Source organism: Carcharodon carcharias, chromosome 19 (genome assembly GCF_017639515.1).
Source record: "Carcharodon carcharias isolate sCarCar2 chromosome 19, sCarCar2.pri, whole genome shotgun sequence".
Classification (NCBI taxonomy): Eukaryota; Metazoa; Chordata; class Chondrichthyes; order Lamniformes; family Lamnidae; genus Carcharodon; species Carcharodon carcharias.
The window spans coordinates 81,206,716-81,225,750 of NC_054485.1; the positions used below are offsets into that span (position 1 = coordinate 81,206,716).

Here is a 19,035-nt window from a genome sequence, read left to right on the forward strand (position 1 = left end):
GGGGGGAAAGGGGATGAAAGGTGTTACTGACCGAACGCTAACTGATGCACTGTCCTTGTTGTTAATTTTAGCATCACCACCGCCTGGTTGCCACCAACAAGTCCAGAGCGCCTCCCTCCACACCTGAGGGCCAACACTTGCAACTTGCATCACATCATTTCAGCGAGCCAAGCACCAGCGCAGCGACAAACACTTCGGTGGGGATTATGACGTTGGCTAGTGTCCGAGGGCACAGTGGAGAGGGCACTTCACAATTGCTGAAGGAGGTGGCACAGACAGAGAGTGCCGATGGCGCCAGCAGCCGGAGGACTGCAGGGGACCATGTACATGCTGAGCCTGGCAGTGATGATGTGCCTCTGGAGATGTCAGCCATGCAGCCGCTGCAGGACAAGCGGCAGGATTTGCCAGAGCATCTGGCAGGGTTGCATGAGGGTGTGCTTCATTTGGTCTCTGTGGTGGAGGAATCCAGGCAGAGTGTCAGTGATGGCATGAACCTCAGGACAGAGCTTCAGGCTTCCTCTATTGAGGGATTGGTGACTCTCATGGAGAGGGGCTTCTAGCAGACTGAGAATCTTCTGATTGGGTTACCCTCTGACCTGCAAGCCCTCACAGCGCTAATGGCCACAGGTGGGCATTCCCAATCTGGGAGACATTTTGGGCCCCAAGTGTCAGCGCTCAGTGCCCATCCATCTGCGGTGAGCAGGGAGGTCCAACGTGGACTCATGTCGGTGCAGCAGCTGCCTGTCATCTCTGCGAGCTCCTCTCAGGGCGCTCCGGATGAGGGCAGCAGCTCCTCCGCCCCTCTGCCAGTCAACGTTGCATCTGTTGAGGCTGCGCCAACTGGGGAGGTGCCAGTTCTGGAACTGGCCACTCCCTCCCAGGCGGGACCATCACAGGTTCCACAGGCCAGAGGACGGATGCCAAGGTCATTGAGGCCAACAGGACAGCAGAATCAGCAGGCTGTCTCACAAGCCACTCCGAGCGATGGGGCGGCACCTAGACATAGCACCCGCAAATGAAAGCATAAGGCACGTTAGGCACTCCACAGGTTTGTTGCTGGTGATTTTGTGTTGGCTCTAGATTAGGGAATATATCATTCTGTACATCAGAGCAACGTTTGTGCTTTATTTAGGTGGCAATCAAATCCACTTTTCTGACCATGGCTGAGGGTGTTTCCTTTGTGCTGCATTTGTATGTTTCGCAGACATATCATGAGTGTTTGAGTGGACATTGATGTTTCTGTACTAAACCCTTAGTTGCAGCTGATGAGGTGGAAGATGTAGCACCTGAGTGCCACGTGTGGAAGTGCCAGGCAATGCTGGTCCTGCTGATCCATGTGTGTGGAGCTAGTTGAAGGTTCATTGGATTAAAGTGTCCCGGGTGTCCCTGTCTCCTTGGTGTAATAGCGGGTCGGTCTCATCATTGCCCTGTGCTTTCTCATCCTCTGAGCCACTGCTGGATTCATCATGTGCAGCTTCCTCCACTGTGTCAAGGTCTTCATCATCAACTGCATCCCCCCTTTCCAGTGCAGAGCGCAGCATGCTACCAATATCAGATCTGGGGGGTACTGGAGTGCGCCCCCTGAGCCGTCCAGGCAACAGAAGCGCATCTTGAGAAGACCGAAGGTTCTCTCCACCACAGCCCTTGTGGTGCCCTGGCTCCTATTGTAGCACTGCTCAGCTTCTGTTCTTGGATGCCGGAGAGACGTCATGAGCCACCTATGCAGGGGATAGCCCTTGTCACCCAGCAGCCAACCATCCAGCCGAGCCGGAGCACTGAAGAGTGCCGGCACCTGGGAGTGTCTGAGGATGTAGGCATCATGGGAGCTGCCTGGGTACCTTGCACAAACTTTTAAAATCTGCATCCTGTGGTCACACACTATCTGCACGTTCATGGAATGGAAGCCCTTCCTGTTGACGAAGGCAACGGGCTCACTTGCTGGTGCCTTGATGGCCACATGTGTGCAGTCTATAGCACCTTGGATGCGGGGGAAGCCAGCAATGGCCGTGAAGCCTCTGGCTCACTCTATCTGACTTGCCTGGTCACAGTGGAAGTGGATGGAGGTGGATACCCGTCTGAAGAGAGCGTCTGTAACCTGCTTGACACAAGAGTAGACAGCTGATTGGGAGACACCGCAAAGATCAACCACTGAACCCTGGAAGGAACCAGGCGCATAGAAGTGGAGGGCAACTGTGACCTTCAGAGAGTTAGGGGAGATCTCACGGCCAATCATCTGACAGATATAGTTCACTTGACAGTTGGAACCTCCTTTGGCACTGCACCTCAATCATATTGAGGTAGCTGCTTTGTCTCCTGTATACCCTGGCAGCAGGATAGTGGCTTCTTCTGCTGCTCCTTCCACCTTGGACAACCTCTTGGCCCTGTGCCCCTTCTGCCTGCACCTGGCCTCCCAAAGGTGGCTCCCCTGGAGGCTGATTGTCCACTCCTGGCCTCCTCCTTATTCTATCCCTCCCTTCCTCCTCCTGCCTCCATTGGAGATGTCGGAACCCATACCCAGGCTAAATGGAAGCCTCTGGAAAGGCCCGATAAAGATTACTGTCTGCAGACTTGCTGAGTTGAAGCTTCAAAGTACATAGAAAGCTATTGGAAATCAATCTGAGCTGCTAACAATCACACAGGCAAGTTTAAAAAACTTTCTGCATTACATACTTCAGATAAAACATTAACAACCCCTCTGAGCCCACGTATCCTACCCGTAGATGAGGTTTGTTAAAAAATCACCTACCCCACTGCCCGTTGGGCCCATGTGCTGAGCCGAAGATCGCACGGGCTCCTCAAAATCAGCTTCAATTGCTGAATTAAGGGCCTTAAGAAGGACTTTAAGTAATGGCGGGCGCGTGTTGCGCTTAACAGCGTGGCAGCCCACCTAAATATCGCGATGCCGTGAGCTGATGACGGGACTCTCACATGATGTCAGCCCACGACATTTTAAGCGCTGATGTGCGGGCTCTGCCTTAAAATTGTACTCAAAGAAACACAAGTGCACAAATAATTAAAAAGTAACAGCTCAAATTTCAGACCATAAAAGATGCAAAGTATATATTTATTTTTAGCAGAATAGAATAAAAACAGAGAGATAATGTCATATTTATGTGGATTATTGGTTGTACTTTATTTGGAGTACTGTGGTCTGTGCTGGTCTCCATGCGACAAAAACACATTGAAGTGCCAGGGAAAGTCCAGAAAAGATTTGCAAGGATTTTATCAGATTGGAAGAATGAAACTATCAGGAAACAGTTGGCAGCGATTGGGCTGCAGGTTGTTGGCATTTGACAATCAGAAAAATAATTTCCTAGATGTTTCCCTTTGCGCAGAATGAAGAGGATGTGGAACTCACTGCCATGTGAATAGTTGAAGCAAATAACGTTGCCATATTTAGGAATGAGTTTAATGCATAACAGAGGGAGAAGGGAATAGAGGGATATGGGGAAGGGTGAGAAGAATAACTAGATTAGAACAACACCTCTGTGGGGTATAAGCAATAGCACAGGCCAGTTAGCCAAATGGCCTGTTCATATGTCGAAGGTTCTATGTAAGATATACTTCACTGTCATTGGTTCAGACAAAATAGACAACATCGATGAAAAAGCTGGGTGGAGCCATGCCAAAACATTACATGGGTGAGTACTTCTATTCACTTGATGCCAATTTGAAAGAATGTACACTCACAGCAGAGTCAAAACAGAGCTTACAATTTAAAATGATCATAAAACAATTGTTCTGTTCCTATGGAATTGGAAAGTAATGTGAAGCTTTAACTGTTCTATGAATGTAATATGAATTGTTTATGAGGAAGTGCGACTAGAAGGAGGAAGAATCAGCAGGCGTATATCAAACTTGTGACCCATCAGCCACTTATATGCCACAAAACTATGATTCACATTTGAAGAACAATATCAGGTAATGCTGATTACTTAATATACAGAGTCACATTTAGAGAAAATTCCAGTCTTACCCATGGGGGCACGTGTGTATATTTGGGAAAGTAATACAAGTCAACTGCACAGTCTGGTTTAAAAGGTGTCAAATAATTACTGTGAGAAATGTTATCAGGCTGGTGTGGTTTTTTCACTTTTTCTTGAACTTCCTCTCTCATTTCTTTGACATCACCATTCTCTGGGGGAGGTAGAATGTGTGATGCTGAGCTAGAATTCTGAAGGCACCCATGATCTTTCCCGTTCTGTCAATGGGGCCTCTTTCCAGGTATGAGCGCATAGACTCTGAATCAGCAGGATATTCCACTGTGAGGGGCAGCAAAAACCAATTCAACATCAGCGCACAAGGAGTTTCTCTTTTGGTACCTCAGATGTGTCAGCTTATAACTCAGAGACTAATTCTAATTACACGTCCTTGAATGAAATGAGCAAACTCAGCACAGATCAGATGGACACATTCACTCTTGGTTGGAAATGAAAAATACCAGCAAAGCAAGATTTTGTAATTTCCTACTTTGAAGAATTACTGTTTATATTCACAACAATATTGATTTCACTAATCACACGCAGGACCTTAGCCTAACCTTCAACCTTGTGCCCACTGGTCTTCCCGTCTGGTATTGATCTTTGAAAATAAATATTGTGCCTAAGTATGAATAAAAAATCTGCATTTATAATTACAAATTTATTTTACATGAGAAAGGAGAATATTATGAGAATGATTTATCATTTATATAAACGACATAGATGACTATGTGGAGGGTAAGATTAGTAAGTTTGCGGATGACACAAAGATGGGCCGTGTGGTTAATAGTGAGGTTGAATGTTTTGGGCTACATGAAGATACAGGGATGGTCAAATGGTAGATAAGCAGCAGATGGAATTTAACCCTGAAAAGTGTGAGGTGATACACTTTGGAAGGAGTAATTTGACAAGGAAGTATTCAATGAACGGCATGACATTAGGAAGTTCTGAGGAACAAAGGACCTTGGCGTGTGTGTCCATACATCTCTGAAGGCAGAGGGGCATGTTAATGGGGTGGTGAAAAAGGCACATGGGGCACTTGCCTTTATCAATCAAGGCATAGATTAGAGAAGTAGGGAGGTCATGTTGGAGTTGTATAGAACATTGGTGAGGCCACAGCTGGAGTATTGTGTGCAGTTCTGGTTGCCACATTATAGGAAGGATGTGATTGCACTGGAGGAGGTGCAGAGGAGATTCACCAGGATGTTACTGGGATGATACATTTAAGTTATGAAGAGAGGTTGGATAACTTGGGTTGTTTTTGTTGGAGCAGAGAAACTGTGGGGCAACCTGATCGAGGTGTACAAGATTATGAGGGGCATGGACAGGATGGATAGGGAGCATCTGTTCCCCTTAGTTGAAGGGTCAGTCACAAGGGGACATAAGTTCAAGGTGAGGGGCAGGAGGTTTAGGGGGAATGTGAGGGAAAACTTTTTTACCCAGAGGGTGGTGATGGTCTGGAATCTACTGCCTGGCAGGGTGGTGGAGGTGGTTTGCCTCACATCCTTTAAAAAGTACATGAATGAGCATTTGGCACATCATAACGTTCAAGGCTATGGGCCAAGAGCTGATAAATGGGATTAGTTAGGTAGGTCAGGTGTTTCTCATGTGTTGGTGCAGACTCGATGGGCCAAAGGGCCTCTTCTGCACTGTGTGATTCTGTGATTCTGTTATTATAGCTTCTCATTGTTCTACACATTTCACAGGAAATGCACTAGAAAGTATGTACATTATAAGATGCAATATGGCTTACATGCTGCAATAGTATGTGTCTGTATAAGTTACTAGAAGCTTTTAAGCACAATTTACACAATCAATAATCATTGTGATAGAGTAGGCGAGGTTAAATTACAATTTTTGATACTGTTTACTGTTTCACAATTTTGGAATAGTTGTGTGGATGAATAAATTTGTAAAACTGTTGCGTAAACAGAAAGGAATATAATATGAAACTGTAGGAAAGACTGAATTGTAAATACATGGAAATCTGTGTATATATACATATTATATATTCTGTCAGTATATGTGGATGTATATCTAGATCTTTCATTTCAACTGCTGAAGCCTGTTTGTTTACTTGGGTTATTAGTTAGGATTGGGTTAGTGGTTAGGACTACTAGTTAGGAATTGGGGTTAAAGTGTTAGGATTATAGTGTTAGGCTTACAGTTAGGATTTAGCTATAGAAAGCACTGTTTACAATGTCATTGTCGCGAGAAGTGTAACTTTCTCACTTCATGTTTTTACCTCATGCAGACTATTCACAAAACTGGTCCCTGAATCATTTATTCAAGGAACTTTCTTCTAGTCAGATCCCAACTTCCACCCTTCATTTATTTCTCCACATTTCTCACAGAAGAGATAACCAGGACACTAGACTTTGGGATAGTTTTCACAGGAACAGTTGGTCCCTGGTGTTGTTCTGGTTATTGGGTAGCCTGCAAAGGAGCTGAGAGTCAGAGTGGAGATTTAAAAAGAGTGGGAGCTGGACTCGGGACTGAAAGCAGCGGGAGGATATCACGATTCAAAAGTGATGCAATGTAGGGTCAGGTGACTAATTCTACTTTTACCTTTTCTACTAATTAAACTGTTGCAGTCCATTAGCTTAAACAAAATAAGGTGAGGACTTTGGACTGTAGTGGGAGTGTTTGGAGTGGAATAAGGCCCCAAGTGTAAGTAGTATTCTTCAAAGAGATTACCGAATGAGCTTAATCTAAAGGGAAGTCATGGCAGCAGAGCTTGCGCCATGATATGCTCCTCCTGTGCTATGTGGGAAGTTATGGATGCTCCCAGTGTCACTGGTGACCGTGTGTGCAGCAAGTGTGTTCAGCTGCAGCTACTGGCTAACCACATTTCAGAGCTGGAGCTGTGTGTGGATTCACTGTGGAGCATCTGTGATGCTGAGATTGTCATGGACAGAACATTCAGTGAGGTGGTCACACTGCAGGTAAAGATTGAACAGGAAGAAAGGGGATGGGTGACCACCATTCAGAGTAGTGGGAGGCAGGTAGTACAGGAATCCCCTGTGGTTATCCTCTCTCTAACAGATATACATTTTGGATACTGTTGGGGGAGATGACTTCTCAGGGGAAAGCAGCAGGAGCCAAGTCCATGGTACCACAGGTGGCTCTGCTGCACAAGAGGGGAGGAAGAAAATTGGCAAGGCTATAGTGATAGGGGATTCAATAGTAAGGGGAACAGACAGGCATTTCTGCAGTCGCAAAAGAGACTCCAGGATGGTATGTTGCCTCCCTTGTGTGAGGGCCAAGGATATCTTGGAGAGGCTGCAGGGCATTCTGAAAGGGGAGGATGAACAGCCAGTGGCCGTCATACATATTGGTACCAATGACATAGGTAAAAAAAAAGGGGTAATGTCCTACAAGCAGAATATAGGAAGTTAGGACATAAATTAAAAAGTAGGACCTCAAAGGTAGTAATCTCAGGATCACTACCAGTGCCACGTGCTCGCGAGAGTAGAAATAACAGTATATATCAGATGAATTTGTGGCTGAGGAAATGGTGTAGGGGGGAGGGATTCAGATTCATGGGGCATTGGGATCAGTTCTGGGGAAGGTGGGACCAGTTCAAACAGGACCGGTTGCATCAGGGCAGGACCGGGACCAATGTCCTTGGGTTGGGGGTTGGGGTTGCCCGGGGGGGGGGCGGGGGGGGGTGCTTCCTAGTGTGGCCAGGGAGGGTTTAAACTAGAATGGCACAGGCATGGGAACCTGTGCAGGGAGACAGAGGAGGGGGGAACAAGGATGGAAAGGAAAGACAGAAAAATAAGAAGGAAAAGTGGAAGGGGAAAAAAAAAGGGCATTAAACAAATGGGGTCATAGTGGAAAACAAAGCTAAGATGACTAACAAGGTTAAAAAGATAAGTCTAAAGGCATTGTATCTTAATGCATGGAACATTCACAATATGGTAGATGAATTAACAGCACAAATAGATATAAATGTTTATGATATTGTTGCAATTACAGAGATATGGCTGCAGGGTGACCAAGGATAGGAACTGTACATCCAGAGGTATTCAATATTTAGGAAGGACAGACAAATAGAGAAAGGAGGTGGGGTAGCACTGTTAGTAAAGGGGGAAATCAATGCAATAGTGAGGAAGGATATTGGCTTGGAAAATTATGAGGTGGAATCTGTTTGGGTGGAGATAAGAAACACCAAGGGGAAGAAAGCGTTGGTGGGGGTTGTCTATAGGCCCCCAAACAGTAACGGAAATGTAAAGGAAGGCATTAAGCAGGAAATTAGAGATGCATGTGATAAGGGTACAACTGTAATCATGGATGACTTTAATTTACATATAGATTGGACAAACCAAACTAGCAATAATATTGTGGAGGAGCATTTCCTGGAGTGTGTACATGATAGGTTTTTTGACCAATACTTTGAGGAACCAACTAGAGAGCAGGCCATCCTAGACTGGGTATTGTGCAATAAGAAAGGATTAATTAACAATCTTGTTGTGTGGGGTCCCTTGGGGAAGAGTGACCAATAGAATGATAGAATTGTTCATTGAGATGGAGTGTGAAGAAGTTGAATCTGAAACTAGGGTCCTGAATCTAAGTAAAGGGAACTACAAGGGTATGAGGCATGAGTCGGCAATGATGGATTGGGGAATCTTACCAAAAGGGTTGACAGCGGATAGGCAATGGCTAAAATTTAAGGAACATATGCATGAATTACAACGATTATTCATTCCTGTCTGGCACAAAAATAAAACAGGAAAGGTGGCTCAACCATGGCTTACAAAAGAAATTAGGGATATTATTAGATTCAAAAAGGATACATATAATATTGCCAGCAACAGCAGAAAACCTGAGGATGGGGAGCAGTTTAGAATTCAGCAAAAGTGGACGAGAGATTGATCAAGAAGTGGAAAATGGAGTATGAGAGTAAATTTGCAAGGAACATAAAACTGACTGTAAAAGCTTCTGTAAATATGTGAAGAGATAAAGATCAGCAAAGACAAATATAGGTCCCTTACAGACAGAAATAGGGGAAATTATAATGGGGAACAAAGAAATAGCAGAAGAATTGAACACATACTTTGTTTCTGTCTTCACAAAAGAGGACACAAATAATTCCCCAGAAATGCTACAGAACCAAGGGTATAGTGAGACGGAGGAATTGAAGACAATCAATATTAGTAAAAAAAATGGTGCTAGAGAAATTAATGGGGCTAAAGGCTGAAAAATCCCCAGGGCCTGATCATCTACATCCCAGAGTACTAAAGGAAGTGGCCCTGGAAATATTGGATGCATTGGTGGTCGTCTTCCAAAATTCTACAGACTCCGAAGCAGTTCCTACAGATTGGAAGGTGGCAAATGTAACCCCACTATTTAAAAAAGTAGGGAGAGAAAAAACCGAGAATTACAGACCAGTTAGCCCAACATCAGTAGTGGGGAAAATGCTAGAGTCTATTATAAAATACGTGGTAACAGAATACTTGGAAAGCATTAACAGGATTAGACAAAGTCAGCATCGGTTTATGAAAGGGAAATCATGTTTAACTATTCTACTGGAGCTTTTTGAGGATGTAACTAGTAGGGTAGATAAGGGAGAACCCAGTGGATGTGGTGTATTTGGATTTCAAGAAGGCTTTTGATAAGGCCCCACATAAGAAGCTATTGGGCAAAATTAAAGCACATGCAATTGGGGGTAATATACCAGCGTGGATTAAGAATTGGTTGACAGACCAGAAACAGAGAGTCGGAATAATGGGGTCTTTTACCAGGTGACAGGCAGTGACCAGTGGTGTATCGCAGGGATCAGTGTATGGGCCCCAGCTATTCATGATATATAAATAAATGACTTGGATGAAGGAGCCAAATGCAATATTTCCAAGTTTGCTGACCACACAAAACTGGGTGGGGTTGTGAGGAGGATGCAAGGAGGCTTCAGGGCCTCATCAGCCTTCTCTGCTCTAAGGAGAGCAACCCTAGCCTATCCAGTCTCTCTACATAGCTGAAACACTCCAGCCCAGGCAACATCCTGGTGAATCGCCTCTGCACCCTCTCCAGTGCAATCACATCTTTCCTATAGTGTGGTGATCAGGACTACACACAGTACTACAGCTGTGGCCTAACTAGTGTTTTATACAGCTCCAACATAACTTCCCTGCTCTTATATTCTATGCCTCGGTTCATAAAGGCAAGTATCCCATATATCTTCTTAACCACATTATCTACCTGTGCTGCTGCCTTCAGGCATATATGGACATGTGCATCAAGGTCCCTCTGATCCTCTGTACTTCCTAGGTTCCTACCATTCATTGTGTATTCCCTTGCCATGTTAGTCCTCCCAAAATACATCACCTCACACTTCTCTGGATTAAATTCCATTTGCCACTGCTCTGCCCATCTGACCAGCCCATCTATATCGTCCTGTAATCTAAGGCTTTCCTCCTTACTATTTATGACACCACTAATTTTTATGTCATCTGTGAACTTACTGATTATACCTCCTATATTCACATCTAAATCATTAATGTACACTACAAACAGCAAGGGTCCCAACACTGACCAATTGTCACAGGCTTCCATCCAATCGCAAAAACAACTTTCGACCATCACCCTTTGCCTCCTGCCACTAAGTCAATTTTGTATCCAATTTGCCAAATTGCTCTGGATCCCATGGGCTCTTACCTATTTGATCATTCTCCCATGTGGAACCTTTTCAAAAGCATGTGGGTGGGGCAAAGAAAGAAAAGCTATAATTGAATGGTGAGTGAGCATGTAGTGCTTGGACTGAAGATAATGAAAAAGGTATGATGTGGCACACATGTTTTTAGCCCTGAAGAAAGATCATATGGACTTGAAATGTTAACTCTGTTTCTCTCTCCACAGATGCTGTCAGACCTGCTGAGTTTTGCCAGCATTTTCTGTTTTTATTTCAGATTTCCAGCATCCACAGTATTTTGCTTTTATTTTTGCTCTTTTGCCGGAATAGTGCCCTACATTGGCCAGACTTACACATAATGTAATATTGGGTTAATTGATTAAGATACCTTGATTTTTTTGGTCATTAAACATGACTAAATTACAACCTGATTATTAAACATGGTCTCTCTTGTAACTATTTTATGAGCATTCATCAAACTTACACATGCTCAGATTCTAACAGATGGCTCCTGGTTCTACTACCTTTCTCAGGAATAATAAAGATGACATTGTTAACTAATATTTCTTACTTACCTCTGCTATACATGATTCATGGTGTCTCACTGCTCTTCTGGTCAGTATGAGCCAAACAAACAAATTCCAAACCTGACCAGATAAAGATTAGCAGTTCCCGTGACCTGAACATTTCTATTTGCCTTCCATATTCCAACAGAAATGTTATCCAGCAAGATTTTGCATTGACCAAATTAACCATCGTGCATTGCTTCTTGGCCTTTCATAGCTCATAAATGAAACAAGAAACAAAAATCACATAAAACTACATGATTCATGGATCAGCAAGCACAGAGGAAGGGGAGGCTGTGATTGGTGGGTCAGTGAGCATGGTGGGGGTGAGGTATTTGTCATTGGAGGTTTGACAAGCATGTGTGCGATGGGGGGTGGTGTGGTTGGTGGGCAGTGCCAGGCAGAAGCTGCTTCTGAAAGTTTTCAAGTTTTGGATTCATCTGTGAAAACTTCAGGCATTCATGGAAAGTTGCTCATATCCAGAGATCCAGGTTCTTATCCACACCAAAAGTGTGACATACTGCTTCAAACACTTTAAAGCTGGATATAGTTTCATGAATAGTTCATCCAGTTTTCTGCCACCCCCCCACCTCAAAATTTTGCACCAGCCCTGAACATATGCCACGGATCAGTTCTGTTTTGAAACTGTGAAAACACAACCAAGAAACCAATGCTGGTCTTATACACATTGTTGACAAGTGGAAGCCCTAGGGGCAGATTTTCATCCTTAGCCTTCAGCTGTTAAGCCTCAATTGGGCAAAACACAAAGTAAATCTGGACAGTGAGGGTCCCACATTATTTTAAGAACCCAACCTATTTTCATTGTATTAAAAACTTAGTACCAAGTGTACTATTTTTGTGAGGCAGGTTTGAGGGAAACTGGTCCAAAGAGCCCAGGCATTGTTTATTCCCATAAATGTGTAATTCATGTCTTTTGGCCTTATACATATAAAGTGTGTTTGTTTCTATGTATGTTTGTTTGTCTATTTATTTAATTTTATTCATTCATGGGATGTGGGCATTGCTGACTGGGCCAGCATTTATTGCCCATTCCTGGTTGCCCTTGAGAAGGCAGTGGTGACCTGCCTTCCTGAACTGCTGCAGTCTATGTGGTGTAGGTACACCCACAGTGCTGTTAGGGAGGGAGTTCCAGGATTTTGACCCAGCAACAGTGAAGGAATGGCGATATATTTCCAAATCAGGATGGTGAATGACTTGGAGGGAACTTCCAGGTGGTGGTATTATAAGTTATAGTTGTACAAAAACATTTAGGATATTTAGGAAATGAACAAATTAAGCTCTCTTACCTAAAATATTTCACACCCCATTTCAAAGTCATTATATTCAGTCTTATGTTTTACACAGTAGTTTCACTTTATATTTTATACTTTGTACAGTTAGAAGCACAAGAGAGAGTTAAACAATCATTGAGTCATTACGGGACAGCAGAAGGCTATTCAGCCCATCGAGTCCATGCCAATGCTTTGTGGAACAATCCAGTCAGTCCCATTACCCCATTCTATATCGGTAGTCCTACAACTTTATTACCCCCTTAAGCACCGTTCCAAATTCTCATTTAAGTCATTCCCCATCTGCCTTTCCACCTCCCTCCTGAGTAATGGGTTCCAGGTTATCACTGAGTAAATAAACAAGTTCTTCCCTCACATTCCCCTGCATTTCCTGTCCAAAACGTCATGCCTGTGCCCCCAAGACTTTGGATCAGCACTGATGGGAAAGGCTTCTCATTGCCTATTTTATCTAAACCTGTCATAATCTTGTACACCACCATCAAATCTCCCCTCAATTTCCTTTCCTCTCAGGAGAACAACTCCACCCTAACCTTTTAGCTAAAACCCCTAATTTCTGGAATCAGCCTGGTAGATTTCCTCTCCACCCTCTCCAGGGCCATCACATCCTTCGCAGTGAGGTGGCCAGAGCCTGACACGATACTCTCATTTGGTCTAACCAGAGTTTTATAGAAGTTCAGCTTAACTTCACTGCTTTTGTGCTCACGCCTCTGGTTATGAAGCCCAAGATTCCATATGCTTTGTTAAACATTCTCAATATTACTGGCACCTTCAATGATCAATGCACTTGCACTCCTCCCCTGACCTAGATCTGTCTGTTTCTGCACACTTTCTGGAACTGTGTCATTTGGACTTGTTAATTTTAAGGTTGGGTTTAAACTGCCCCTAGGGTCAGAAAAGGTTTAATTGCTGTGATATGAACTTCAATTGTTTACTGTTTGATCTCTCAGCAAACTCATAATCTGTGAAAAGCTATTTCAATCATCTATCATTGCACACCCTATAAGGTGCAACACCTGCCCTTTTACTTCCCCCCTCCTCACTGTCCAAGGGCCTAAACACTCCTTTCAAGTGAAGCAGCATTTCACTTGCACTTCCTCAATTTAATCTACTGCATTTGCTGCTCCCAATGCGGTTTCCTCTACATTGGAGAGACCAAACGCAGATTGGGTGACCACTTTGCAGAACACCTTTGGTCTGTCCACAAGCATGACCCAGACCTCCATGTCACTTGTTGCTTGCCGTTTCAACACTCCACCATGCTCTCATGCCCACATGTCTGTCCTTGGCCTGCTGCAATGAAGCTGGAGGAACAGCACATCATCTTCCAACTAGGCACTTTACAGCCTTCCAGACTGAATATTGAGTTCAACAACTTTAGTCATGAACTCTCTCCTCCATCCCCACCCCCTTTTTCCTATAATTTATATATATATTTCTTTTCCCACCTATTTCCATTATTTTTAAATGTATTTCCATCCATTGTTTTATTTCTACCTTTTAGCTTATTTCGATCCCCACACCCCACCCCCACTAGGGTTATCTGTACCTTGCTTGTCCTGCTTTCCACCTTTAATGTCTCCATTAGCACATTCCTTAGATAATATATCACCGTCAACACCTCTTTGTCCTTTTGTCTATTACATCCTTTGGTTATTTCCACCTATCACTGGCCCTCTATCCAGCTCAACTTGTCCCACCCTCCCTTAAACCAGCTTATATTTCAGCGCTTTTCTACTTTTACTTAATTCTGATGAAGGGACAATCGGATTCGAAACGTTAACTGTGTTCCTCTCCGCAGATGCTATCAGAGCTGCTGAGTTTTTCCAGGTATTTTTGTTTTTATTCTAGATTTCCAGCATCCGCAGTATTTTGCTTTTATCTATAATGTCTGTTGCTCGGCTGTGCACCTTGGGCTGGGAGCCAGTTTCGGAGCTGCTCACGATTCAGTGACAACCAGTGACGGATTGGCAGCCTTTTACCCATTGGACGGCGAGGCCTCTGATTGACCACTTGAGAGTTGCGCTCAGCTCGTCTTCTTCGAGCCCGCTTTTAGTTTCTCACTGGGAGATATGGCGGGCGGATGCCAAAGCATGTTTCTCGCACTTATACTGTGTTTCTACCGGGCACAAACAGCTCTAGCTGGTAAGTCCCCTGTTCTGACTGCATTAATTAATGTCTGCACGCTCGCTATCTGACCCTGGGCTGTAACAGGCTTCTAGATGACATCTGATATTTCACAACGGGAAACAGAATACCGTGTGTGAAGTGAAGTGATTAACCTGCCCATTTCTTTCAGATTGACTTGCTGTGAACTTCCAGCATTTACTACAGATTCCGACTAAGTGCCCTTTCACTTGGGATAATTGTGATTGTGTGTGTGTGTGTAACACTTTCACCTTCTATTGACGAGATTGGAAATACATCTCCCGAAAAAAACGGGCTGCCGACAGCATATGCCCTCAGGAAAAGTCAAAATCGACCCCACTGACTGCGTGTTGCTTTCTGCATCTGTTACTGATCCTTGCATAAGAGAGAAAGACTTGCGATTTATCTAGCGCCTCTCGCGTCTGCAGGACTCCCAAAGGCGCATTCCAGCTCCCCCCCGACTCCCCTCCTCCATACACAAAACATTCTGTGGTGCATGGTGTTCAAATGGTTTCCACCCCCTTCGTCCATTAAGGTCATTTTCTCATTGAGCCGAACCCTTTACAGCCAATGAAGTGTTTTTAAAGCGCGCTCGCTGTTGCGTTGTAAGAAAACAATGTAACAGGCATTTGATGGTGTTGGTTGACCTTTGTTTTCGGATGCAAATTGCCCAAGTGGTTTGAAACGTCAGTGTGTGGCCGGCTACAGTGACTCTGGGAGCCCCTGTGGAAGCGGATGCGAACTGAAGTCGGCGGCCCAGGCAGGACAAGTTCTCCCTCGCCCTTCACACCTGATGGGAGGCTTTGAAATGCGGGTCCCTCGGTTCAGGAACGGGGGTCTTCAGAAGATATATGTCAAAATAACGCACGATTGATTTTCAGTTCAGTTAAAGGCGCTGCAATATTTTTAAGGGGGGAGGGATATCTCTATGGGGCTGTTTTCACTTCCTATGTAGCTAACTTTGAAACTATCCAAATGTTTTCCTCAATGTTTGAACTGCGCCTGATCAGTTGGGATTCAAAACTGGTGTGATTTTATTTTCTCTCTCTCTCACGGGGCGCAGCTTTCTCCCTGCCCCATGCATTGTGCCTCACAGCTTGAAGAATTATTACTGCTCCAAGGTTTTTGTGTTGAGCCTGAAACTGTATGAGAGAGCTCCGGAATTTCAGCTCTCGGCGTTCGGCACTTCTCTCATCTTCAGCCAATGTGTATCTTTCTGCTTTCTTCACCCTTCAACTGCACGTTTCCTTGTAAACTCGTGAACAAAGGAATCACATTGCATTCAAATCAAAAGGCAAGTTCCTTCTTAAAGTTGTACAACTACCAGACAGCCTGAACACATTGGAGGAGATCGATGTCCAGTTACTAGGTCGCTGAAATAGACCCAAGACGGTTGATCAGTCACAGACTCATGCAGAGTGTATGACGCTATTGCATGTTAAGATGTGCTTTCTGCTTGGGACAGAAAGTGCAGTGAGTTAGTTCCCCAACAAGCTTCAGACACACAGCCTTCTTCATAGGACACCTGTACACTGTTGGGGGCTTTTTGTTCGATGGGGTGTATTAGTGAACTAGTGACCCAAAGTTCTGGACTAATAATCTAGGCACTGGGAGTTCGTGTGGCAGTATGAGAATTTCAATCTTAAAGCAGAAAAAAAAACACATTCCGAAATAAAAAGTTGAAGTGCTGGCGGATTGCCGTTACAACGAAAATACACAGGTGCAGAAATCTACTGCCTGTAAGTAACTGCGGTCCCACGCCAACGTGTTTGGCTGCCCACTGAAATGACCGAGCAACTGGCAAATGGACAATAAATGAGCGCGTCCATTTCTTGTCACAAGAAAACATTCCACCAAGCTGTGATATCCACGAAGCCTATGAAAGCCTATGAAGCTGGATCAGGGCCATTTTTTTTTTCTGACGCGCACACACACTCTGTCAAGTGAGTAAAAATGAAACCGTGCCTTTCTGCCGAAAGTCAGGGAGAAACCTCAGTAAATTTGACCACAGTTTGCGGGGAATCCAATGCCGCTGTGATCACTAAAGGAAAACCCTTTAATGATGATGGTGCAAATTCGGCTTTGCACAGCGGTTCACACGCCCTTTTCTTTTGAGTTTTCAGGAATACAGTGTATTTTGCAGTAGGATTCAAATCCCAGACAACACGGATTTACTTTAATCGCCTGGGCTGTTCTGATGAACTATCAGTTTGTGTACATTTCAGCCTTGGTGCTATCACAGGCTAGACCCAGTCCACACCACCACATTCAACCTTCAAAGCCCTAGTTGGAATGTGACCTTATTTGTAAAATATGACAGTAATTTCCCATTCAAACTACATATTAGGTTCAAAACAAAAACAGAATTAGCTGGAAAAACTCAGCTGGTCTGGCAGCATCGGCGGAGAAGAAAAGAGTTGACGTTTCGAGTCCTCATGACCCTTCGACAGAATTTGAGTGAGTCCAAGAAAGGGGTGAAATATAAGCTGGTTTAAGGTGTGTGTGTGTGTGTGTTTTGGGGGGGGGGGGGGGCGGGGGGGGGGTGGGGGGTTGGGTGGGGGGAGAGAGAGAGAGAAGTGGAGGGGTTTGGTGTGGTTGTAGGGTCAAACAAGCGTGATAGAAGCAGATCATCAAAAGATGTCACAAACAACAGAACAAAAGAACACATAGGTGTTAAAGTTGGTGATATTATCTAAACGAATGTGCTAATTAAGAATGGATGGTAGGGCACTTCTCTCTCTCTCCCCCCACCCAAACCCCGCACCCCCCCCCCCCACACACACACACCTTAAACCAGCTTATATTTCACCCCTTTCTTGGACTCACTCAAGTTCTGTTGAAGGGTCATGAGGACTTGAAACGTCAACTCTTTTCTTCTCCGCCGATGCTGCCAGCTGAGTTTTTCCAGGTAATTCTGTTTTTGTTTTGGATTTCCAGCATCCGCAGTTTTTTTGTTTTTATCTCTGTGTTTAATTGACTGCCACTGCTCTTCAAGAATTGCCTACCTCCTTGAAGAAGTTCTGTTCGTCTCTGCGACAAGATTTCCGTATCTCTCTTTTGCCTTGCTCACCTTCATTGCTTTCCATTTCTCTCCTGGTGTTTGACAAGGTGTTACTAAAACCCGCTTTCACTGCCATATCTCCTTTCTCAGTGACTGTCTCCATCTCCGACTTACGCCATGTGGATTTCAACTGAAATTCCACCCCTCATGTTTCGAACCCACCCAGGATTACAGGTATCTCCGGGACATAAAACGTTTCTCGGACTGCTGTTCCCGTCACATTCTGAAATCCACACTCAGTGCCATGCGCCGCCATATGAACATACTCGACCTCTCCCTCCAGCAGCACCGCCGTACCCTTTTTCAAAGCTGCGCGTGCCCCCAGTTTCATTTTATTCTTCGGCTCATCCGACGCCTCAACAAGAAACCTTTTCTCTTTCTCTCAAGTGCTAAGGAACGCAAGCTCCAACAACTCATCGACACCAACACCCATCTAGGACACTCCACCCCTGCCTGTCCCTCCATCCCCACCCCAGCTTCCAGTCCAGCCCCAGCCGTGTATTCACTATACCCCCTGACCTTCCCTTCTCCGATGCTGAATGTTCAGTGCTCAGCAAAGGACTTAGTTTCATACCCTTACACCCTCACCTCAATTAATTTTGGGCTCGGCATGATGCTGAACTCTTCTTCCGCCGTCTTTCTCTCCAGGCTCACTTCTTTGGGCAGGAGTCCTCTCCCCGTTCAATGGATCCATTCACCCACCTCCAATACTCTCCCTCCACCTGGACCCCTCCCTCTGGATTCTTACCTTCTCTTGATCTTTTCATTGAGAACTGTCGGCGCGACATTAGTCATCTCAATTTCTCTGCTCCTCTCACCCATTCAAATCTCTCTCTCTCTGAACTTACTGCACTCCATTATCTTAGGTCCAACCCTGACACTGTCATCAAACCCGCTGACAAGGGTGGTGCTGTTGTTGTCTGGCGCACTGACCTCTACCTCGCGGAGGCTGAACGTCAACTCGCAGACACTTCCTCCTACCTCTCCCTGGACCATGACCCCACCACTGAACATCAAGCCATTGTTTCCAGGACTGTCACTGACCTCATCTCCTCTGGGGATCTTCCTCCCACAGCTTCCAACCTGATAGTCGCCCAACCTCGGATGGCCCGCTTCTATCTCCTACCCAAAATCCACAAACAGAACTGTCCCAGTAGACTGATCGTCTCAGCTTGCTCCTGTCCCACAGAACTCATTTCTCGTTACCTTGACTCCCTTCTCTCTCCCCTTGTCCAGTCCCTTCCCACCTACATCCGTGATTCCTCTGACACCTTACGTCACATCAACAATTCCCAGTTCCCTGGCCCCAACCGCTTCCTCTTCACCATGGACGTCCATCCCC

The 19,035-nt window shown here is 44.9% G+C and overlaps 1 protein-coding gene across 1 annotated transcript in view; it reads left to right on the forward strand.

Annotated features, from left to right (window-relative positions):
• The first annotated feature begins 14,516 nt into the window (after positions 1-14,516).
• LOC121291994 (class I histocompatibility antigen, F10 alpha chain-like) overlaps positions 14,517-19,035 on the forward strand; it is a 48,981-nt gene continuing 44,462 nt past the window's right edge. Inside the window, exon 1 of the mRNA XM_041213710.1 lies at positions 14,517-14,629. Within this exon, the coding sequence (XP_041069644.1) occupies positions 14,557-14,629 (73 nt within the window). The 5' untranslated portion in view covers positions 14,517-14,556. The remainder of the gene's footprint in view (positions 14,630-19,035) is intronic.